Below are 26,680 nucleotides of genomic sequence, written 5' to 3' on the forward strand. Positions count from 1 at the left end.
CATTTTATCAAAAATATTCATTTAACAAATTCCGGAAACTGAAAATATTCTTGAAATTGTGCCTCGTATCAAAGTTATATAGCTATTATTAAATTATCATTAATGAAAATAGAAGCAAACAAGAATAAGAGACTGTTGCAAATAAAAATGTAAAATGTTGCCTGCAATAAATTAATAGTGTTTATTAAACATTAAAATCTATTCCGCAGTGAATGCAATAAATATTTAAATTCATGAAGAATTGAACGCAGTGAATGTAATGAACATTTAAATTTGCGGAAATTTGAAGTTACAAACATTCAATAAATTTCAGAAATCAAAATTATAGGTAATTTCTTAGAACATGAAGTTATAAAAATATTTCCAGACGGTCAAGCTTTTAATATTGCTTTCTTTTAGTACTTTTAGTAATTGTTACATACTAATAAACAGCTTTCTCCACTCAGCAATGACACCCTGGTCTCACACCATTTCCACTCTACCAGTCATTCATTACAACACCTGTCTGTATTCAGATTGTCTTTGCACAGGGGCCATCCAGACTTCCACCTTTGCCGTGAGCAGGAATTAGTCTTCTCTCTTCACTCCTTTGCACCACATGGGCTCAACTCGCCTCCCCTCTTCATCTGACACCTACTTCCTCCCTTCATTCCTACTCACCTCTCCTCTCCTCTCTTGCCCTGACACCTACTTCCTCTCTTCACACCTACCCATCTTCTCTCTTCATCAATACCCCCTCCATCTACACCCCACCACCACACATCCCACATACCTCACCCCAAACCCACACCCCACCCTCACATCCCTACACCCCAACACCAACCTGCACACACTAGCACTGACCACTTCCCAGCACCCACACCATCATCCACACACTCACACATTACAGATGCATACACGCACACATCCACATGTCAAAGTCACCAGCCCCTATCCACACGCACACACACACACTCACATATACACACTCATTCATTTTGGGATCACCAATACTTTATCTCCCCTTCTTCCTAGCTTTCCAGTCTATCTACCTTTGTCCAGCCAGTTGCCATGATTGACTGCTAACTTCAAAAGTTTTTTTTTTATTTTCTCTCTATTTTCTCATGTTCCTTTCTGCTGTAGGCTTGAAACATAAAAGACTTTCTCACCTTCCAAAGCATCAAATTAATACACCTGCCTTCGTCTTTTGTTTTTCATTAAATTTCAACTATATATATATATATATATATATATATCATCAGTAGTTCGTATGTCCAAAAAACATTAGAGCAGTAATATATTTTTAGGAAGTTGAGTGTTATGGCCAGTCACAGAATAACCATTGGTTTCACAGCTATAAAGTGCCTATAGTAACTTCTCAATTCAACTGGACGAAGACATATAAGCCCTCCACAACTGGAGAGAGGAAGACGTCATGGTCAGTTGGTTTTGTAAACAATAGATATACATTTGGAACGCCTATGCAGGTGGTGTTTCAGGCAGGATGGAGTTATCTCCCTAACATCAGTTCCGATCATAGTAACTCTCAAAGCAGCTGTTGTGGTTCCATTTCTCTGCTATTTGATGCCACTGCCATTATCAGTGGATGTGTCATTGCTGCTGCTCTGTCAGCACTGGTCGTCACTTCATCCTTATACACAATTTCCTCGGCTTCACATCAACCCCACCCCCACTGTGCAATCATTATACACCCTCCATGAGCATTCCATCTCTGCTCGTGGCCTGGGGGTGCTAAAGGTTCAGGTCTTTAGATCTCTGCTCATCCCTGTCCTGCTCTATAGGTGTGAGACTTGAACACTGTCTAGGACCACAAGTTGAAATTTATATCCAATGAATGGCTCTACTGAAAGACTGGAATGCATTTGTATGATTCAGGAGTGCCAGCTCAGACTGTTTGACCCTGTTGCTTGATTTTTTTAGTTCAATCCTACTTACAGTGGTCTCCTCACTGAGGATTTGTCAGGGTCGACAGCTCAAGTTGGTTGACCACATGGTCACAGCAGATGAGGAAGTATCTTGAGGAGATGAGGACTAACTGGGACTCTGCTTGATAGGTCAACCAGGAGAACCAGGGGGAATATACCACCAAATGGTGAATGCAGCAATGTGCCACAACAACACATGTTCCCACACCTCACCTAACCTATATAAAAAAAGGGATACCAGGGCTTAGGGACATTTGCATTCCCTCTCTCTCATTCTATTTATCGCTTCTTTTTTTGCACACTCAGAATTATTGAAGGATGGAATAAACTACCTGCATCAGTTGGCAGCTGTCAGGATATCAGGATACTGTATCCTATAAAAATTCCTTGTTTCCAGAAATTTGCCAGCATTACTTCTGATATGCACTCATTTCTCTTTATGGCGCCTTGAAATTGTCACTCAATAATGTTATCTTATACATTTTTATTTTTGTTTTTATTTGCATTCACTTGATGTCTGGAACTGAGCTTAGTCAGTATAATAAAAATGTGAGTAGATAGCATTATAATACCCTCAACTTACAGTAAATGAAAACCTGAAAAATTAACATCTCATTTAGTAAACACACTTTTATGGACCAATAAGAAATATAAAGATGGCTGACCTTGTCTAACTGGGACATCTTTTTCCTACTGGACTTAAACTGTTTCGATAAGTTAAAGAGTACTTGTCTTCCTCTCTGTTTTCGTTTTTGGAAATTTGATTCATTAGTTGGACTTGATAAGATATCAGGGTCATGTTCTGCAACAGTAAATTTATAAAACTAAAGTCAGTTTACCAGTTGAGATGGATTTCTTGTAACTGAAATGATAACTGAGTATTATTATTATTATTATTATTATATTATTATTATTATTATTATGGTTTCAAATTTTAGCACAAGGCCAGTAAGTTTAGGATAGGGAGTAAGTCGATTACATTGACCCCAGTGCTCAACTGGTACTTATTTTATCAACCCCAAACAGCTGAAAGGCAAAGCTGACCTCAGCAGAATTTAAATCAGAATGTAAAGACAGATGGAATGCCACCAAGCATTTTGTCCGGTGTGTTAACAATTCTGCTAGCTCACCATAATAATAATAATAATAATAATAATAACAACAATTTCATTTATTTGCCACAAGAGTGAAGGATGAGGGAGTACAATACAAAGAGAGACATAAAGTGTGGGAGTTTACATATAATGAACTGATACAAAAAAAAAGGTAAGTATACACTGAAAAAGAAGGGACATATACATAGCATACAAAAGTTTTAAAAAAAGGTGGTGGGGAAGATAATAGACATATAGACCTCCTGATACAGGAAGACCTCAAGGGATAATCAAGGAACCCCACTGTCCAAGATTTCCCTGAACACCAAGGGCAAGTGCCCTCTCCAATTCTTTCTCTCCAACTTACAGGTCTACACTGAGAGAGGTACCATCCACTCTTGTCATTTTTGCAACTTTCACCCGCCTTTCAATAAACTCACTTGAGGACAGCACTTCTCTCTCCACTCCCAATTTCCTTTTCAAGTGAAACTTGAAAAAGTCAATGAGACCTCTACCAAAGAGGAATGTATCTGTCCTCATGCCTTTCAGCCTTGTCCACTAACCAACAACTTTCACCACAGCCACCAGGCAAAGAAAACTGCCTTGCCTGCCTGATTGAAGGAGGGCGGTAGGGTGATCATCACTCAGACTCAGCCGACAGATAGATCCATCCCACATGTGACAGCAGCTGTTCAAAATGACCCCACAAGTCAGTAATGCCCTGACACTGAACGAGTGCATGCAGAATGGTTTCATCAATCTGTGCACCATTTTAGATAGTGGGGAAAATAGTTTCAAGCAACATATATGTATTTGTTTTGCAATATTCTTGATGTGAAAACGTGTTTTGAAATAGATATTGTTATACTTGGGATGGTCCTTTTTATTGGCCAATTAAACATATGCATAGTTTATTTGATCTTCACTTTAGATTTTATCCGTGAATAAGCAGGAAAAGAGGATACACATGAGACAGAGGGTCACTAATGAAGTTACAGAATGTGTAACGAAAGAACTTTGATAGACAAATAAACTAAAAATAATACAAATAAAAACTGAAGTGAAGATCTTATAAGAAGTGCATGTGTTTAATTGGCAAAAAAAATAAAGTTACCATCCCCAAGTACAGGCATACCTCGGCTTAAGTCATTTCGATTCAAGTTGTTCTCAATTATACGTTGGTTTTCAAAAATAATATAAGGAAAAATAGAAATCAAGGAGTCATTTTATTCGACTTTACATCTGTCCGTCACAAATACTGGAATCATAAAATCACTACAAAACCATTAAAAGCACATCAAATCATATTACTGTACAATAAATAAGAATAAAAGCATATAAAATCAAATGAAAATACATACAGTAAATGTTAAGATACACATCATAAAGTAGAGTAGCTAAGTGTACGAAATCATGAAAATACAAAATCATCAAATTGTATGTAATGTAGTAAATTTTAAATAATTTAGTTTTTTTTTTATTATTGCAAAGTAATTAATAATTATTGAATTTGTTTTTTAAGCTTAAAAAAGGCCTTTATTTTACTATGTCTTATTGCAAACCGCATTCATAAATAAAGCATCCGCGATATACAGTAAACACTGCCAAATTGTATTCATAAATTTAGATAATTTTTTTTTATTGTACTGTATTAAAAAATAAAAATCATTTGTTTGAAAGCTTAAAATAAGTTTTTATTAACCATGTATTATTGAAAATGTATTCATAAATAAAGTACAGAACTGGAAATAGTTATTATTGGTTTAACCCAGAGACAAGTAAATTCGGCCTAGCCTAGCCAAGAGATAAGTTAATTCAACTTAACTCGTGTCTCTCGGAACCAATTGATGATGCAGGGTGAGGTATGCCTGTGTAACAATATTTTCAAGTAAGTTTTTGCACTTCTCTTTGCTATTTCTATCATTAGAATAATTAAGCTTCATTACATACACTTGCTGAAGAAATTCCTATTGCCATTGAAATAAACAAAGAGAAAGCAACATTACATTCATACCAATGTTTTTGCATCACAAACTGTCAGCAATTTATTTGTACACTTCAATATTGATCAAAACCGATCCAAGCTTTTGAGATAACTGAAGTGTAAAAAAACTGATTATTTAGAAATTTGATCATTATAGTCATGTTTTTCTCGAGGTTATTTGAGCAGAATAGTAATTGATAACTGCATTTTAATTATCAAACAGATAACATCAAAAACCATTTTAAGCATAGCGACTATGCTTTAGACAGAGGAAAATGAAAAGATTGTAATAATTAGGCTTTCCAAGGAAACTACTAAGTGATTCTAACCAAAACTGCAAAGTTGATTTCACTCGGAATCCAAAATAATTATCCTTTCGATTGGCAGCAATCCTAATCAAAGTTAAGTATATGTAATTTGAATGCTTATATATTATTATAAACGCACGTATTATAAAATATAATAAAAATAAATTCCATGGTAAGGGAAATAACTCTTCTCGTTTAATAATAGAATTAGCTACCTTGAATATCTTGCGTAACGGTTCATATTTAAATTTGTGTATATCACTTAATTTTTGTGTTTCTTCCTGCGAAATACTAACTGTACAACAGAAAACATTGATAGTTGCAGTCGATCTACAAACGAATGAAGAGTTCATGTCCTTTCAGTAGTATGTCTTTGTCAATATATGATACTTAACTTCCAGAAGCCAAATCTATCCAACTATAGCGACAACATTGACAATTTTAATCGTTAAAAATTATCCCTCTGTGAAGAAAATCACAGAAGAATAGCAGCCCCTGAACCTTACATCACACCAAAAATGAATGATATTTACAAATAGTTAAAGTAGGAGACAAACATACTAGACACCTTTCTTGACATCAAAGTCCCCCGCACACACACACACACACACACGCACATTGAATGGAGTGTACCATCAACAAACAACGTCTGAAGAGAGAACACGTTCTCCCACAGCAAAATACAACAGGTTATCATATTCATGTTCAGATCTGACAGAACGTGGTCAGATTTAATATACACACCAGTGACTTGACATATTTGTTTTCAAGAAATGAGGAATTATGGTTAGATCATTAAAAAAAAGAATACAGATTCATATGCTTGACTCTGAAAACCTTAATGCCTGAATGTCATGAAATAAAACTGATTTAGTACAATGCTAATGTATTTTCTTATAAGTCAGAAACCCCATAGCATTTTCAGGTCCTCCTAGACTTTGCTAAAGAATTAGTTATGGTTAGTATTGTTAATATTCAGCTTCATTAAGGTGGCAATCTGGCAGAATTGTTAGCATATCAAGCAAAATGCTTATCGGTATTTCGTCCATTTTCAAGTTCTGAGTTCAAATTCTGCAGAGATCGACTTTGCCTCTCATCCTTCCGCAGTCAATAAAATAAGTACCAGTTGGACACTATGTTCAATGTAATTGACTTAACCCCTCTCTCAAAATTGCTGGCCTTGTGCCAAAATTTGAAACCAATATTCAGTTTTACTTATTTCAAAAGAAAGTGTTCCTTTAGAAATTTAGTTCTGTGGCAAAAAGTTGAGTAAAATTTTAGATCAGAAACAGAAAAACAAGACACAGTAGAAGTGATAGCAGTAGGACAAGATGGTACATCAAAGTGGTTTAGGTGAGGATGATTTGCAGTCAGCAAGGTTGGAGGAGCAGCTGCAGTAATCAAAATGGTAGGTGAAGACCAGAGCTCAATTGCAAGCCAAAAGTTATGAGCACCAATAATTAAAGGCCAGCAAATGAACAAAAAGAAATAAATCAAATCAATAGAAGAAGGTATTTCAAAATAACGGGATAAAATAAAGAAATTCTTATCATTTTATTAGTCGCATAATTTTACAATATAACTAGCCTCTGTGCCGGTGGCACGTAAAAAGCACCATCCGATTGTGGCTGTTTGCCAGCCTCGTCTGGCACCTGTGCTGGTGGCACGTAAAAAGCACCCACTCACGGAGTGGTTGGCGTTAGGAAGGGCATCCAGCTGTAGAAACACTGCCTGGTGCAGCCTTCAGGCTTCCCAGACCCCAGTTGAACCGTCCAACCCATGCTAGCATGGAGAACAGACATTAAACGATGATGATGATGATGATGAAAGTATTGTTTCTAGAATAAGATTAGGATGGAGGAAGTTGGCAACAAAAGGACTCTCTCTCAGAGTGAAAGGTAGTCTGTATGATGCTTGTGTGCAAACAGCTAAATTCTATGGTAGTGAGACATGGGCTCTGAATATGGAAGACATGCATAGACTGGAGAGAAATGAATGCAGTATGCTCCATTGGATATGCAACATCAGTGTGCATGTACAATAAAGTGCAAATGTATTGAGAGAAAAGTTAGGCATAAAAGGAATCAATTACAGCATGCAAGAGAGAAGACTACGTTGGTTTGGACATGTGATACATATGAATGAAGACAGCTGTATAAAGAAGTGCCAATCACTGAAAGTACCTGCAGAAGTGGGAGACCCAGGAAGACAGGAGATGAAGTAGTAAGGACCAATCTCAGTATGTTGAGCCTCATGGAGGAAATGACAATGGACCGAGATATGGTGTCTGGTAATATGAGGTTCTTGAGAAGACCCACCCACATCAGCAGAACTGAGTTCTAGAAGTGCTGAGTGTTCCACTTTTCACATGCCCTACCCCAACCAACCAAACTATATCTCCTCTCTTCCTCACATCTCTTTCATGCACTATGCTTACCTCTCACTCCTCAATCCAGTGGCCTTGCTCACTGTATCACTGCTATCCAGTAGCCCCTCACCCACTTTATATACCCAGGTTTTTCACCACTCACTGCATTCCCCCACCCTACTCTTTACTCATGCTTCTTTGGCAATGCCCTGCCACTTATATTATGACCTCTGTACCTCAAGGGTATGCCCCTGGCACTTGTCACCATCTACTGCTCTCTTCTTTTACTCAACCATCCCATTTATATTCTGATACCTGTCTCTTGCGAGTATGTTCAGTATTTTTGCCACCATCTCTCTCCTGCTCTCTCTTGCACTCCTACTGTCTCCCACTCTCTCGTCTTGCTTTTCACTCAGGCTGGGTAACCATGTATCTCCTTTACAACAGCACACCTGTTTCTGTCCTCATTCTTCTCTCTCTCTCTCTCTCTGGACAGTTAACCATGTACCTCCCCTACAGCAAGACACCTGTTTCTGTCTTGCTGTCTCACTGTAACCTTTCATCATCTGACACACGATCACCTCCTCCAATGTCCCCCTCTCCTCTCAAAGGATCTTTGTCTTGCAAGTTACTTGGTGATCCTGCCAGTGTTGGTGCCACGTAAAAATCATCCAGTCCACAATGTAAAGTGGTTGGCATTTGGAAAGGTATCCAGCTGTAAAAGCCATGCCAAAACTGACCTTGCCTGTGCTTATGCCACATAAAAAGCACTCAATCTACTCTGCTGGTTGTTTGGAGTTAGGAAGAGCATCCTGCCATAAACCCTGTACCAAAACAGACACAGAAGTCTGGTGCAGGCTCCTGTCAAACCATCCAACCCATGCCAGCATGGAAGACAGACATTAAATTATGACAATGATGATGATAATGAAACTAACATAATGGGTATAAATCATTTATATATATATATATATATATATATATATATATATATATATATATATAATTTCATTTCAGAAATAACAATACTATAATTTACTTTTCAATATTTATTTAATTACTCCCTTTTCATATACATATCCCTATGGTTGACATAATCCACCTTCAGAACATTAATACTATTCATTTTAGTAACCTAAAAGGAATGAATTGTATCATAAATAATATGAGTTCAGCTTCATAAGGTAAACATGAAAACGATTTTATAAAATAAACTTTATATGCAACGATACTAAGTACAGTTATGATGACCTTGATGGCAATAAGGATAGTAATGATGAGTTTAGACATCAAATCCAAGAGTAATGTGGGTTGCAAATTTTAGCACAAGCCCAGCAATTTTAGGGGAGAAGGTAAGTTGATTATATTGACTCCAATGCTTGGCTAGTTCTTATCTTATTGACTCTGAAAGGACGAAAGGCAAAGTTGACCTCAGCAGAATTTGAACTCAAAATGTAAAGATGGAAGAAATGTTGATAAACATTTTACCCAGCATATTAATAATTCTGCCAGCTTTCTGCAGAGTTATATCAAAGTACTGGTCATCTATGCATGCAAGAAAAAAGTACAAAAGAGTATTCTGGATTAGCAAAGAAAAGAAATGTTAAATTTGATTGTAAACTAAAAAACAAAAAAGGGAGAACCAGGTTGTCCTAGTAACTTTTATCAGAGTATGCTTATATTTTAAGATGATAATTTGCTTTAAATATTTACCCAAAATTATTTTTCACTAGTACTGAGGAAAAAAAAAATTAAAGGATTTCCTTAAAATAATCCAATGAGATTTGTTAATAAAGAGTTAAAATGTGGACATTATTTAGATCAGTGTCAAAACTGACAATTAGGGTTATCTTTTTTTGTACATATTGATTACACTTGTAAGAGTAAATAAGAAAATAGTGTGACTGAATTATGGATGGAGAGTGGAAATTTACCCTAGAATGCTGTTCATTTATGAATAAAGCTAGAGAGCATAGAGAAGCTAAGATAGTGATTTAATCACATTGCTGAGGTTTTTTGGAGGAAGAACAAAGATACAAAATAGCTATGAATCGGGCAAAGTTAGATAATTAAGTTCAGTATATGCCAAGATGTTAGAGAAGTTTGATATCAAAGAATATGGCAGATGCCAGCTTGTATTGTTTCCTTTAATTTTTATTTTCTCAACTTCAGATTTCTTTCATGTTCCCATCAGAATCAAACAACACACTAATAAAAATACAATAAACAACTTTACCAGATGAAGACTATTCAGCTACTTTTAAAGCTGAACATTTTTATTGAGGATAAAGGGGCTAAATTCAAACTTTAAAACAGTGACTTTTCACAATATTAACCCTTTAGTGTTCGCATTATTCTGCCAAAATTAATCTTTTTTTATCCACATTGTTTCGAACTAACCATGCATTATCTTGTAGTTATGAGATTTTAATGAGGTAGCTGTTAATTTTTAAGACAATATTGTAGGGTTGGTGTGAGAGACCAGATATGGCCAGTTTGAACATAAAACAGGCAGAATACTTTTGGCCGGATATGGCCAGTTTAAATGCTAAAGGGTTAAGCCAAATATCCTTCATTTTTATATATTTTATCAAAAAGTAGGGACTGTGAATATCTGGGAAAATAACCTATGAAATCATCATCATCATCGTTTATATTTCAATTTTATATTTGGCTTCCAAGATTCTTAATGTGAACTCATGTGTTGAAACAGATTTTGTTGTATCTCAGGAGCTAACCTGGAGTTGAGAGAGAATGTCATTGAAGAAGTCGCAAACAGCAAAGAAAGGACTTTGACAAAACACGATTGATTTATTAACTGAATGATTAACCAAACAATTGATTAGTTGGTTGATTAAATAGATAACCATTTGACAAATAATAAAGAAGTAAAATTGAAGCAGTGTACACGCTAATGATTGGCATAATGATCCTCTTGAGCAAGGGTCACCAAACTATGGCCCATGGACTGCATTTGGCCCACGTGGTCAGTTCATCCATCCCGCCGCTGCACTGTACCTTTTGTGTAAGTACAGAGGAAACAGCTCCTCGAACTTGAGAGTTCATTTGCTTCTGGTATGGCATCAGTGTTTAGAACAACTTATGTCTATGTGCAAACATCTTTAATAATGAAGGATGTGAAGTCAGCACATCAAATGAGGTTGACTGATGAACATTTGAAAGCTATTCTGTTGGTTGGATGCAGCAATTCCAAAGCAAATATTGATGATACCTTAAAAGCTAAACACCAAATCCCACCAACCTTTTTTGCTGCTTAGTTTGTGAGATTTGGATATGTGTGTGCTGGGTGTGATATAAATATCTTATTGCTAACGTTGCCTTCTTTGATAACTTTTTAGTAAATAAATATGTTGGTTGTCTTTATTTTTTGTGTATTCACTGTATTGTATTGAACAAAATGGTTATGCGGCTTGCACTTGTCATTCTCACAGTTATTTGGCCTGCCATGAAAAAAGGTTTGGTGACCTCTGCTCTAGAGATATAACCTCCGAAATAAAAATGATTACCCCAAAATAATTTGAATATTACTACTGACAACAAACTGCCTATAAATTGAATCCGTCTTGCTGGTAAACCACCCATACATGAAAAAAAACACCAATACATATAAACATGCTGTATTGATATAGAGAGTCTCAACTTCTAACAAATTGCACTTAAACTGAGATTCAATCATTCAAGAAAATCGTTTTTGTAAATAGCAATTCACTAATGAGGGAGTGTGTTTCAGTAATTGCTAAAGAATCATTACATTCCCACTTAATTTTCAGTCTTCCTGTATGCTGTTTTACACAGCAGTTGAATTTTTCTATATATTACTTGCTAAAAGGGTATAAAAATCTAACAGAGAAGAAATTACTGAGCCTCCTACCCAAGATATATTTAGTGTAAGCAAATATTTACATGCTAGGATATCTTTTACCCAAATCTAGTGAGTCACACACTTCTGTCAGCACTAACCTTCATTCTATGTGCTTTTGATAGGTGGCAGTTTCCTTATTGGGCCCAACACATATCTTTAGAAAAATTACTATAAGTGAAGATAAATATGTTGATAGCTAAGGTAACATACATTGCACGTGGCATAGAAATTCTTTACTTTTGCTATTTTTGTTTGTCTCAGTATCATTATAGACATGATAGAAACCTGAAAATATTGCAATGGTGGATTTTTGGCAAGGTTACTTTCATTTTTGACGTCATTTCATTCTAAAGCAAGATTTTTTTTTAATTACCATTTACCCTTTGATTAACACCAATGTATTTCGTAAGTCTTTGTAAACATATTTATTAAGTACATTTATTAAAAGTTTTTTTTCTGAGAGATATTTCAGCATACTAAGTTTAACTTGTGCTATTTTGACTCTCATTACAAGAACCATTTCTGGCTATGTACTGAAGTTTAGACTGATGTTATCATGAAATTGTAGAATCACAGTTTGTGTCCTCGCTTATCACTGATTTTTCTTACTTTAGTAAAGAAAGAATGGAACATAATCCGTATTTTTTGTTATGCTTCTTTGAAAGCAAACATTTCAACCAGTTATAATAATGATTTCTTTTGATGAGGCAAAATGCCAAACTTTGTAAGATATATATATTCTATATATTCTATCACAAGAAAGAGGGACATTCCACATAACATTTGAAGGTCTTCTTAGACTGGTAAGGTTAATGCAGTTGTATGTTTAACTTGAACTTTTGAGGTTTGAAGCCTGTAGAGAAAATGAAGATTATTTGGCAGAGAGAGAATTTCAGATGTCACATTTCTGGGAAGAAAATATTGAGAAAAGTGTTTAACCCAGAGTTTGGAAGAGATGTAGCCAACGTAATGATTACCAAGACTAAATAAGTTAAACCATTCCTGCAAACTCACAGCCTGTTCAACCAGCTACAATAATAACTACTGCCAATATGCTGCTATTTAACACATTTTATTCCTTTTATGAAAGTATTGTTCAGATCTTTAATTTCTTACAAGTGAAGTGTCTCTTTAATCAATTTAATAATATTTCACACTTAGATGCCCTTTCTAAATCCACTTTCTAAGACGTGAGAAAATATTAACTCTGTCAAATGTGAAACTTATTTATTCATATTGTTTTTAATTAATCATGCATTATCTCATAGCTTTAAAATTTCAATGATGTGATTGTTTATTTTTAGAATGATATTGTAGGGTAAGTGTGAGAGGCTGGATCTGGCCAGTTGAAACACTAAAGGGTTAATGTGGTACTTTGTTATTTATAACAGTTTTATTATCTAGAAAATTTTCTGACAAACAGTTGGATGTTCATGAGATATAATTTGGAGGACAGTTAAAGATGTTTTAAAGACAACCTATTGTAAGCTGCAGATCAACTAATTATTGTAGACGGTGCACAACTATGACCCATTTCTAGACAACATGGTGAGAGAACAGTATAGGAAGTAGAAATATAAGAATTAAGCAACAAGTCAGCTAAAAGTAGGAACATGGGGATAACAAGGAGCAATGTAAAAGTGCTTGGGGAAAATTAAGGGGACATCAGGTTTATCTAGCCAAGAATGACAAGATGAATAGGAATTTCTTCTTTATGAGGATGTGATGAATTAAATACATATGGAAAAGAATGTCACTGAGTGGGATGTATGTCCAAAACAGTATTATTGTGAATACTAGTCACAGTCACAGAAACAGACTTGTGAGTGGTGTAGAGCCACTACCCATCAGTAGATGGTACAGTGATGAAACAGTATGGAGACAGAAGTATAAGCATTAGAATAGAAGTATAAGCATTAAGCAATGAGCTTGCAATAAATGGAAAAACTGGGACAAGAATAGGTAATATAAAAATGCATGGTGAACAACAAGACACCAGTGTCATTAAGAAAGACTGTGGAAAGAGGAATATAATTGAGATAGTATTGAAATTAAGCCACCACAGAGATCAACAATAGATGTTTGTTGACAAATAGTTAATAAGGTAATTATTATGGCAGTAGAGAGAACTGTTAGTCAATCAGCGATAATTAAAGCATAGTTACATATTGATTCTATATTAGTTATTAAGTTAATTAGATAATGCAAGAAGGTATTATCTCCAATTAGGTAGTATCATTATAAACTGTTATAAGAATAAAAGGGTTATATTGGAAAGGAGCAATTACAGAGCTTCAAGAAATTGAGAGATTCATTGTGAATTCAGTGCAAAATAAGGTCAGTTTTGATACAGTGCACTTCGGAATTAAAACCTCAGTTATAATATTTCTAGTGGGGCAAGTACAAAATACATCCTTAACAGAAAATAAACAACTCTCTATTATTTACATATGGATTTTGAAAACAGTTGAAGCTACGTTTGATGGCGCAGTGAATGCAGTCTATATTAGCAACAAATTGATTGCACAATTTACAACATAACTGTTTGTAAGATATTCCCTAGTGAGAGTTTATGTCAACTAATTTCTTTGATAATCACAGTTAGTTTATTTTTACCAATCAATGTATTACTTATGTGAGATCCTATTGTATTTGCATTTAGTATGCAAAGTATTCCCCTGTGTCATTATTTCCTTCAACCACGAGGTTTGTCCTATTCACTGTAGTTCTTGGGGCAATAACAACTTTACTATCTTCTATATTGATGGCCCAGTTCTCATTGTAGATGTTGTCAAGGAATAGCTGTAAACATTCCCAAACTAGAAGAATGGTCAAGCATCAAAAGGTTAAAATTCAAAATAGCAAACACCAAAGTGTTAGTTACTGAGAAAAGGCACAAGATCTCACTGTCATCTAAGAATACTTTTGTACACACACAAAAAAGGAGTAGGTAAGAACTAATACTGAATATACAATATAATCAACAGGTAAACAAGATATGCAAATCACTGCAGGTTAACAAGAAACCTGGATTTTAAATTTCACAACAGAACCCATGGAATGAAGTCTATGCACTGTTAGGTCGGATCATAGTAGAGAGATTCTAATATCTGTTATTTGAAGCCAGCTAGAGAGCATTCATGTGGTAGCTTGGCCATCTAGAGATAACAGTCAAACCTCTCTTAAAACTTAAAAAGAAAGCTGTGTTGAATACTCTGGCCTGAAAATAATAAGGATGTTGATGGCTAGTAGGCCTTTGATCATAAGTCTGCTTACTCATGGTTGCCTTAGGGTTAAACAACAACAACAACTGTTTCTATAATCTATGTGGTGTAAATTGGCGCTGAAAGTCATTATAATGTGATTATTGTAACTAGAGTAAGAAAAGGTATGAAGAAGCTTGAGGAGCTGTTTCCTCTGCTCTTAAATGGTTTCTCTGCATTTCTGTGTGCGGAAGGTAGACTGTATGAAGCATGAATAAGAAATATGATGCAGCATCATGGTGAGAGAAGCATTAAATATAGATTTGCAAGGGATGGAGAGAAATTAGTTAAGTTTAAACCATTAAATATCAACATGTAAGAAGAGCAATGTGCAAGCTGAGAGAGAAACTGGATAATGAAAAAGAATCAGTACATTGGTGGTAGTGGTCGTGGGAAGAGTGGTGGTGGTGGTGATGGTGATGGTTGTGGAGATTTGAATTTATGACCAAATCAAACATCCAGACTTTAATGACCATTTAAGAACAGGCTGTGTGTTAGTATGTCTCATTATTAGTGCCCTTTCCTCAAAATCAATTTGATTAATCTTCAAATTAAGAATACACCTTATATAAAATTCAGATTTCAAATAACTATTAATATTTGGTTATATTTGGGGATACTCATATTTTTGCCAATTAACCACACACACATATATATACTTGGTTTTCACTTCAGCTTTATTATTTTTATTATTTTAGTGTCCTTTGACATCTTGCATCATGCATCTTGTGACCTCTTCAGCAACTCTCCATCCCATGTTTCGTCCTGTTCTGTTTAGTCCATTAATGTTTTCATACATTTGTATTGTTTTGTCTTCTACCTTCAAACCAAGGTTGTAGATAACACTGAGATATGGTGCACTGAAAATTTGAGAAAATTCTTATAAATACCTGTGATTTCGGATTCTATATTTTGGTCCTTTGGCATGTTCTGGTAAAAAGATACTAAGAAAAGAACTACTTCTTGGTTTTCATTTGTGATTGGAATGATTTCCACCTGACACCAAAATGGATTTCCTGAAAAGACAGGTTATAATATTTTATCACTGTCAAGTGAGAATTAGGAGAAGTCATATACTTCCATGAATAACAATGATAATATTTGTCAAAAGAATGAGCATGAAAAGTTACTCAGAGACATCTTCTGCATGAAAAAAAACAAAAGTGTACACTAACATACTACATGTAGCAAGCCATGAATTTTTCTAAGTTGAAAATCAAACAATTTATTTGAAAAATTAACAATTCATTGACCAGAGCAAGGCTGTATGGTTAAGAAGTTTGCTTGGGACCAAGTGGTTAGGGCTTCAATCTCACAGCATGGATGTTGTCTGCTGGCATTCTATACTACAGCTACAAGTCAACCAGTACCCTTGTGAGTGAAACTGGTAGACAGAAACTGAAAAAGTGGTCATACATATGTGTGTGTGTGTGCATGCACACGCATGTATGTATATATGTGTCAGTGTGCATGTATGTATATATGTGTTTGTGATCATGTTTGTATGAGTAAGTTCGCAATTCCTCTCATCTTCATGTGTATTCACTGACTGTAAACAACAATATAGGCAGTGCTCTTTGCTTGCAGTCAACTGCAAAAAGCATGTCCAATATTCTTGACATGCCTTGACATGTTATATGAGCTTTGAAAAGCAAAAGGTTCATTCAAATGGTGTCATTTGTTTTCAGCTCACCATGTAACAACGTCTGGGTTGTCATTTTTAGACAGACTAGGGAAACAGGTGAGGATTGGTGACAGGAAGGGTATACAGCTGTAGAAAATCTGCCTCAACAAATTGCATCTAACCCAAGCATGCATGGAAAAGTAAATGTTAAAACAAAGACGATGATAATAAAGCAAAAGAAATTCTTGTTGTAGGAGAAGTAAGATCTCAACAAACCAAATCCCAAACATAGTTTCTGTTACACTAATTAGCATTTTTTTTGTGTGTGTGTTGGTGGTGACAGTGAGATATGAATGTAGACCTTCCACCCACATTTATGAGAATCATTTTTACATTATCTCTTTAAATATGTATTTGAAATACATATTGACAAGGTAAGAAGACAGTACACAGTAAGGAGCTGTAGTTGACTTTTCTTTTCATATTTATAAATAGGCGTTAAATTTATAAATTTAACTGATAGGCGCAGGAGTGGCTGTGTGGTAAGTAGCTTGCTTACCAACCACATGGTTCTGGGTTCAGTCCCACTGCGTGGCATCTTGGACAAGTGTCTTCTGCTATAGTCTCGGGCTGACCAATGCCTTGTGAGTGGATTTGGTAGACGGAAACTGAAAGAAGCCTGTCGTATATATGTATATATATATGTATGTGTGTGTATATGTTTGTGTGTCTGTGTTTGTCCCCCTAGCATTACTTGACAACCGATGCTGGTGTGTTTACGTCCCCATCACTTAGCGGTTCGGGGCAAAAGATACCAATAGACTAAGTACCGGGCTTACAAAGAATAAGTCCCGGGGTCGATTTGCTCGACTAAAGGTGGTGCTCCAGCATGGCCACAGTCAAATGACTGAAACAAGTAAAAGAGTAAAATAAAAGAGAGAGTATATTCTTGTAAAATACTGATATCTATCTTTTGTCACAAGTTCAGGAGAGTAATTAGTTGAAAGTCATTGCTATCAAGTCTGATCTTCTTTAATCATTCGTTGGGTGTGCTACATTCTATCGAAAGGCCTTTGATGAAGTAATATGACATTTGATTAATCAATAAAGTACAGATTCTGTTTAATCTATAGAGGTTTCCTACATCATGATGTACAAATAATATACAGGCAGATTAAATTTGTTTTACACATACCTGCTCAAAAAACGAAATTGTCTTTGATAGATTATTTTCATTTTCATGCTGAATTATTAATTTTAAAAGGGTTTATTTATCTACTGGGCTTCAAAGTGAACTTCTTAATCACACAGCCATACCATAGACATACAAAAAATTTTCAAGTATTTCATGATCTGCAACCTTCTAACAAAAATCTCTCTCACACACACACACTCAACAATACTACTTGCTCATTGAATCATAGTGCAACTTTGAGTATTTCGCAGATAATTGCCTCCTTAACATAATTCTCAAGCAGAAATAACATTAGACTGTGTGTGACAAGGCTAACACTTTGAATTACAGTCCATTTGATAGGCATCCAGACAGTTTCTATCAACTTAATTTCACTCATTGGGCATAGGACAACCATAAAAAATAGAAGATATTCCCAAGATGCATAGTGAAGTTGACCCCAGCAACCCCAAAGAACCATACAGAGGGACCTAATTTGAGACCACGTGGTTCCAAAGTGAACTTCTTAACTACACAGCCATACCATAGACAGACAGACAGATGATCTTAACCATGATTTGAAGTTAGCAAAATACTTCTTAACCATCAGTCTTATGATATTCAAATAGTTTCTTCTTAAATGAATAATTTATATTAATTAACAAAAAAATGAATTATTGTATGTCTCTCTGTTTGCAAATACAATTGTAATGAGGGTATTTTTTAACTGATTTATGTGAAGTATTGCCTTCAAGGGTATAGTTGATTATCTCAAGCTGGTCCTTGCTAAAAGGAAAACTCACCTCAGGTGGTATTTGAACTCAGAATGCAAAGATACATAATGAAATATCACAAGGTATTTTGTCTGGAAGTCTACCAATACTACCATTTACTACTCTAGACAATGTGTGTGTGCGTGTTTATGCACATACAAGTACATGCATACACACACACACACAACACAATGATAGACCCTTCCCCGCTAGATGGTTGCTCAACCCACTAAAATAGTAACAAAATCTCCCACAAATCAATCTCTACTGACTTAAAAAAAAAGAAACATTTGATGATATAGTTCTAGATAGATAAAAAGAAACATAGGATGATTGCAGCTGTGATGCTTTTAGTTATAAGCCTGCTTGATTAAGGCTGACTTCAGTTAAAAAACAATGGCCAGATAATGTAATTCTCAGGACCAATTGAGAAAAATAGTGAAAATTCAGACGTGGCTGTGTGGTAAGAAGCTTGCTTCCTGGCCACATGGTTCCAGGTTCAGTTCCACTGTGTAGCACCTTGGGAAAGTGTCTTCTACTATAGACTTGGGCCAACCAAAGCCTTGTGAGTGGATTTCAGAGATGGAAATTGAAAGAAACCCATCATATGTATGTATGTATTATATAAGCATGTATGTATGCATGTACATATGTACGTATGTGTCTATATGTGTGTGTGTGTGCTTTTGTGTCTGCGTTTGTCCCCTACCACCACTTGACAACCGATGTTGGTGTGTTTAAATTCCCTGAAATTTAGCATTTCAACAAAAGTGACCAACAGAATAAGGACTAGGCTTGAAAAAAATAAATCCTGAAGTCGTTTCATTTGACTAAAAATTCTCCAAGGCAGTGCCCCAGCATGGCTGCAGTCTCGTGACTGAAACAAGTAGAAAATAAAAAACAGACAACATGCAAATATTAAAACAAAACATCTAAAAATGAGAATCAATCCATCTTATTTGACAATTGTCTCATAACTGACTTCCTTCAGGTAAGAATTCAATGTAGAATACTCTAGAAGTTATTTTTTCAAATTATATTACAATGTAGATATGATTTAATTAAGAAAGCCAATCAAATGAATATCAATATTTCAAACTGTAAGGAAAAAAATCACTTACCATATTTGGTATAAAGGCAGATATTGACTTTTGTTTCCTGTTGATAGATAAGAGCATCTTCAACTTTTTGCTTTGACTCCTCTTTTGTGAGGGCTCCATAGAGGAAACTGCAACTACACCGCTTGCCAATGACTTGACTTCGTCGGAAGCCAGTAATCTCAAAGAATCCCTCTGAGCAGTACACAACTGGTAGCCCATCAGACTTTGCATTTCCAAGTACAAAGTTACCTGGAAAAAGAAAAAAAAGAACATAGTAAATAAATAAAAAAGGATTAGTACAATTTATAGTGAGCTACACCCAAAGATTTTCATGCTTTCTTGATTTCTACCGATAGGCATATAATGTATGCCTCACTCTCATTTGTTCACTTCAGGAAAATGATGATTTGTCAACAACAATAACTTTGAATGAAAATATGTAGGCCAGTTCCTTAAATCCTTAAAAATGTTTCAGCCCAAAGGCTGCGGCCATGCTGGGGCACCACCGCTGAATGAGCTACACTAATATGTGAATCCACCTCTGATACGTGGCACTTGGTCAACAAGGGAGTTCGATGCCGCTACCTGCATCTGTGTCTCCTGGCGTGAGGTAGGTTCATCTGGGACCCCCGACAAGAAGAGATCCAGTTTAGTTTTAAAGAAACCCACATCCACACCATGCAAGTCTCTCAGGCATTCTCAGTTGTTCAAGTTCAGAATGTTAACAAATAAAGAGATAAATATTATTTCCAAGAGCTCTAATAAGTTATAAATTTGGTTGTAGCTCAAAGCTGTCATGTGTGAAGGGAAACAGACTTCAATCCTTTACCTGTATATGATGTAATCTATTGCTGAAAACATTCTCAAAAGATCTGATATCTATTTCCCATAATTAAAGTGAATTAAAGCAGAATTAAGTATCCACTCAAAGAGAAAAGGACACAGGGCAAATGCTCCTTTCTTGGCCCCTATTCTATCCTTTGCCCAGACCTGCATTTATGCTCTGTTGTCAGCTTAGTTGACAAGAAACACACGCACACATATTTATATGATTTTTCATTTGTTTTGTATCCGTTTTTCATAATAGCATGGGTTAGATGAATATATTATTGGGGCATTGTTTTACAGCCAAATGTCTTTTTGTATCACTAACCCTTCCTCATATCTCAAATAAGAGATGTTTTCATGTCTTCTTTCTCACATCTTCAAAGGCACAAAGCAAGTGGGTGATTTAATGACAAAAGAGACAACAACATCACTCATTGTAGCTTTCACAGATCTCAGAGGGGAACAAATACTACACAGACACCCACCCACCCCACACACACACACATGATTTTTCAGTTTTTGTCAACCAAATTTATTTACAAGGCTTTGGTCAATCTAGGGCTATAACAGAAGACACTTACCCAAAGTGTTGTACAGTGAGACTGAACCTGAAACCACGTGGTTTGGATGTGAACCTTTTAACCACACAGCCATGCCAGTTTCCAGTAGGTTTTTTAAACTCATAAGCCCAGTATTTAGTTGTATATTCAACATATTATTCAATACTGTGAAGCAAGCAAAAATGAACTGCCCAATATATGATGACATTTTATCAATAGTAGCCTCCTCAGCAACATTGCCATATATTACTAACAAAGATATGAAAGACAGAGTTTAACCCTTTCGTTACCAACATGGCTGAAACCGGCTTTGGCTCTGAGTACAAATGTCTTGTTTTCATAAGTTTTGAATTAAAATCTACCACCAAACCTTAGTCACAATTTATGTTCCTAACACTAGCTGAATGATAACTAAGTTATTTTACTAAATTCTTTGTTATATTTAAAGTAACTAAAAGAAACACAGAGCATCTTAAAATAAATACAGTAACGAAAGGGTTAAAATATTTTGTGAAGCATGCCCAGTGATATATCAAAACATCTGCAACAATGAATTCATAACCATTAAATCTGTATCCCAAAAGTTTGCTTATTCAATAATTTCAATTATATTTATTTTATCAATCCTAGAAATAGAGTATAAAGTTGACCATTATTGGAGCTGAATTTAGAACACTAAAGAATTAAAATATTTCATAGCAGTTTCCAGTTTATTCTCTATTTCAGTTCTAATTCAAATGGTTTGTTCATCATTGTCGTTTAACGTCCGCTTTCCATGCTAGCATGGGTTGGACGATTCAGTTTTATATAGAGTCAGTCTTAGATCAAGATGTGTGAAGTGAAGTAAAGTGCTGTGGAACTACAGAAACATATGACTGAAATATTTTCTTACATAAGAAAAAGCCACAGATTTAAAGGCAAAGAGTAAATAATAATTAAACTGATTATTTCAATATGCATATGAAACCTTAGAATTGCTCTAGGAAAAGGGGGGTTTTAATGTTTATGATATTCAAAATATTAACAGTGCATTTCATCTCATTCCAGCTAAAAATTATCTTGTGAGATCAACTTCACAAGAAATTAAATCTGTAGAGGGATATTTGACACAGACATAAAATTATTTTTACAAGAAACTGAAATGTAATGATGGCAATAATCGAAAGTAACCCACTGGTATTATTTTATCAATCTTAGAAGGACAGAAAGCAAAGCTAACTCCAATTAATTTTACAAATGAAAAACATGAAGCAACAAACAAGATGCCATAAAGCTTTGAACCCAATAGATTTAGCTGGCAAACGAGCATCTGTCACTGAGTTTGCACAGTACACTGAAATCACATGATCTGGTAGTTCTGGTGCCCATGGCAGACAATTCTCATCTGCTACAATATATGTCTGTGGTTTTATGTACCATGCGTCTATATGAGATAACTTATCAAGGCAAATACTGCAGTATTCAACACTCTAAAAAAAACATCCACATTAAGTTGGATATAAAGATTGCCCTTTGGTGTTAATACTACTTCTGTTGCTAATATATATTTTTAGAATTCAATGTTTTAGAGTCAAATGTCTCAATCAACCAACCTCCCTTAAAAATTAATAATGCCTTAAGTAGACACAAGGTCACATATTTTGGGAGTAGGGTATGATAATAATGTCCCTTCAGTAATAATACAGGCACTTATTTTGTTGAATGCAGAAGGATGAATGGCAAAGTCAATCCTAGTGGGGTTTGAACTCGGAATGTAGAGAGAGACAAATACTACAATAAATTTGTGCTTTTGTCAGAGGAAGAAAAGCAGCATCTGTGGTTATTTAGTTGAGGAAATGAATGAAGAAATGATGATTTGTGGCTCATCCTTTGAGAGCTAGTCTAAATGAATATAACAGCTAAAGACAGTGAAATTCTATGTGATTGTGTTAAACCAGGGGACATTAAAGCCACCACTTGATACTCTGTTGATTCTGCAATTATTTATTCAACAAAACCTTTCTGCATTACCTCTCTCTTTCTCTTTTTTACTTGTTTCAGTCATTTTGACTGCGGCCATGCTGGTGCACCGCCTTTAATCGAGCAACTCGACCCCAGGACTTATTCTTTGTAAGCCCAGTACTTATTCTATCGGTCTCTTTTGCCGAACCGCTAAGTGACAGGGACATAAACACACCAGCATCGGTTGTCAAGCAATGCTAGGGGGACAAACACAGACACACAAACATACACGCACATACATATATATGACGGGCTTCTTTCAGTTTCCGTCTACCAAATCCACTCACAAGGCTTTGGTCGGCCTGAGGCTATAGTAGAAGACACTTGCCCAAGGTGCCACGCAGTGGGACTGAACCCAGAACCATGTGGTTGGTAAATAAGCTACTTACCACACAGCCACTCCTGCACCTACCTCTATTACACATTTTATTATCGATTTCTTGTGATTATTAAGATGAGCACTTCAGCAAAATAAGTTTTCAGTTCACAAAATCTACAACCAAGTGAGAATTCCTTACAAGACCATTTGAGTTATTTTCATTAAAGTTTACCTACATCATCGATGATGTGTATTACAATACTCAGAGCTATCTAAAAGCTGATAACACTCATGTGAACTTATTTTGAATTAAAACACATTTCAATCATGCTTGCATGTAATTGCCTTTCACAAAGATTTTATATTATATTATAAGGAAGAATACATCTGCACAGCATTTCTCAGCTTGCACAATAATGTTCAAAGTGACTTGGAAAGTCAAGGTGAAAATTTTCCTTACAGGACAATGAATTCTTCAATAATAGTCCTTCACCGTAAACTAGAGTATGGTTAGATATATTGATGAATGCTTTAATCTGTTTTAAATCAGTCATATTTTCTTTATCAGATATTATGAGAAGCATGATTATTTTATTGATTAAAACATCTATAGCAATTACATCACACCACCCCAATACCATACATATACATGTTTAATCAAGTGAGATATTTAAATGAAGTACATCTTTCTCACGGTGTTTAATACTGATGTCATTAGCATATAATTCTTAAGAGAGTTTAAACATAAATCCTATGGGAAAATTCCACAAAACTATAAATATATGTATTATATAGAAACACTTCTTTGAAGAGTTACAAGCCTGAAGTTTAAGAGTTTGAATATATATATATATATATATATATATTATAATAATAATAATAATATAATTATTATATATTTGTTGTGCAAGATTTTTTATGTGAAGTCGTGTGTTGAAACAGATATTGTTATATTTCGGAATGGTCAGTTTGCCAGTTTAGCCAATAAAATAAATAATACTGAAGCAAAATAACACCAAATATATAGTGTGTGCGTTTTTATTGGCTAAACTGGCAAAATGACCATTCCGAAATATAACAATATAATTATTATCATATATTATAATAATATATATAAGACATTGGCATGGCTGTATGGTTAAGAAGCCCCAGTGCATAACACTTTGGGCAGGTGTAAGCCTTGTAAGTGGATTAGCAGATGAAAACTGAAAGAAGCCTCTGTGTGTATGTGTGTGTCTTGTCTTGACATGTGATAGTTGTAAACGAGTATCACCATTATGCAAGCAATGTTGTTTGTTTCCAGTCTTTGAAGGTAAAAAAATGTGTCTGACCACAGAAGATATAATCTTGCTTAAAAATAGGTGAGGGTTAGTGACAGTAAGGGCATCTCGCTGTAGAAAATCTGCTACAACAAATTTCATCTGACTCATGCAAGCATGGAAAGAGGACATTAAATGATGATGATATTTAATTTGATGAACAATTTGACTATTTATTTCATAGCACTATATATTTCCTTGAGAAGTGAAATGCATGTATTTTGAGAATTTCTTCATAGAATTATCCTCATGAGTAGTTCAAGAATTCAAACTATCACAGAAAAGTGGTGCTGTGTAAACTATTTCAATTATTACCGTTTAATATTTGCATTTAGTTATCAAACTTTGTAAGATACAAAATCATAAACCTTAACTTAAAAACAAGTCCCAAAGTTCAATATAAGGTTGTGTATCATAATTTAAAAAATTTTCTTGGGCATAATAGTTATGTAACTGAACTCATAGAACTGGTTACAGATAGGAATGGATACTAAATCACAAACTTAGCTCACCAATGGATTAGCATAAATATAGTTTTAATGATCATTGGCTAATTGCAAAAATATTCACCGTTTTAATATTCTATTATAAAGCAAGGACGCTGAGTTTACAGAAATAATAGAGTACTAGACGAAAAGCTTTAGTTTCCTCCTTCTCCAAGTTCAAATCTCTGATTATTTTTACCGTGCTTTACATCACTTTGAACAATAATATTGATTTCGAATTTTGGGACAAGGCCAGGAATTTTGGAGCAAGGAATAAGTCAATTACATCGACTCCAGTACTCAACTGGTATTTATTTTGTCGACCCCAAAAGATGAAAGGCACTCAGAACATAAAGACAGATGAAATGCTGCTAAGCATTTTGCCCAGCATGCTAATGATTCTGCCAGCTCATCACCTTAAATGTATCAGTAATATTATTAGCTTATTTCAATTAGCTAAATCCCATCCTTTACTTTCAAAACTGACAAAAAAAAAAAAAAACAGAAAACCTTGTAAGAATTAGTATCAATTTAATTTTCAAAAATATTTAATTTCACCAACTGATATTATTCATATAAAGAAGAAACTTGAGTCAGTTTAGTTAAAAACCAACCTCACACAAAATTGATCTGTTAGGCTTAAATGTAAGGCTTATTTTCCAACATTTAAATGTAACTATAATCCATAAATACTCCAGTTCTAGCCTACTTATATTGATCTCATATCAGATAACACCTATTGAATTTACTAAAGAGAAGAAAATAAGCCAAAGGATGAAAAACAAAAATTAGTCCACCAGATACTTGAGGATGCTGTGTTATCCATGATATTGATACTATTAAAGTAATTATGCCAACCAGTAATGTCCAACCAGACAGATCTTTTGACCTCTTCAAGTTATCCCACCAATATAAAAAAATTAGTGAAGAAGATCAATATCTAGTAAATTAAAAAGATAAAAATATTTTTTTTTTTACAACTGCTTATTGCAGCTTAAGGCAGAAACTCTTAACTTAGTAATGCATATCCTATTGTTGGTACTTCACTGTGTCTCTAGAAATGACATTTCAATCTTCTTGTCCTCATTCACTACTAAATTTCCTAGTGTCTTTTCTTACAAGACATTTCTCTTCCTTCTGATCATCACTGCAGAAATTATACTTAATGCCAGTTCTAAGAATTTTCAAGTGATTTAACCCTTTCATTACTGTATTTATTTTGAGATACTCTATGTATCTTTCAATTATTTTAGACATAACAAAGAACTTAGTAAAATAACTTAGTTATCATTAAGCTAGTGTTAGGAACATTAATTGTGACTAAGGTTTGGTGGAAGATTTTAATACAAAACTTGTGAAAACAAGTCATTTGTACTACAGAGCCAGAGCCGGTTTGGTAACGAAAGGGTTAAGAAAGGATAAAAATACTATATGCTGGCTGTGTGGTAAGAAGTTTGCTTTCCAACCACACATTTCTGGGTTCAGCCCTACTGAAGGCCAACCACAGCTTTGTAAATGGATTTGGTAAACATAAATAGAAAGAAGCCCATTGTGTACACACACACACACATATATATATATATATACATATATAATTATAAATAAGGGCATAGAAATGAAATTTTCTAGCCTGTATGAAGAAAAATAGACATCAAATCACTTCACCACTTAA

The 26,680-nt window shown here is 34.9% G+C and overlaps 1 protein-coding gene across 4 annotated transcripts in view; it reads right to left on the reverse strand.

Moving 5' to 3' along the window:
• Positions 1 to 26,680, reverse strand: part of LOC115222810 (potassium voltage-gated channel subfamily H member 8-like) — a 196,530-nt gene that overhangs the window by 57,616 nt on the left and 112,234 nt on the right. For all 4 annotated transcript variants that reach the window (XM_036512066.1, XM_036512065.1, XM_036512067.1 and 1 more), the window contains exons 2-4: positions 19,518 to 19,745; positions 15,716 to 15,841; positions 2,591 to 2,727 (exon numbers count right to left, since the gene is read on the reverse strand). In XM_036512066.1, coding sequence (XP_036367959.1) covers positions 2,591 to 2,727; positions 15,716 to 15,841; positions 19,518 to 19,745 — 491 coding nt within the window. The remainder of the gene's footprint in view (positions 1 to 2,590; positions 2,728 to 15,715; positions 15,842 to 19,517; positions 19,746 to 26,680) is intronic.

This window comes from Octopus sinensis, linkage group LG21 (assembly GCF_006345805.1).
Source record: "Octopus sinensis linkage group LG21, ASM634580v1, whole genome shotgun sequence".
Taxonomy (NCBI): Eukaryota; Metazoa; Mollusca; class Cephalopoda; order Octopoda; family Octopodidae; genus Octopus; species Octopus sinensis.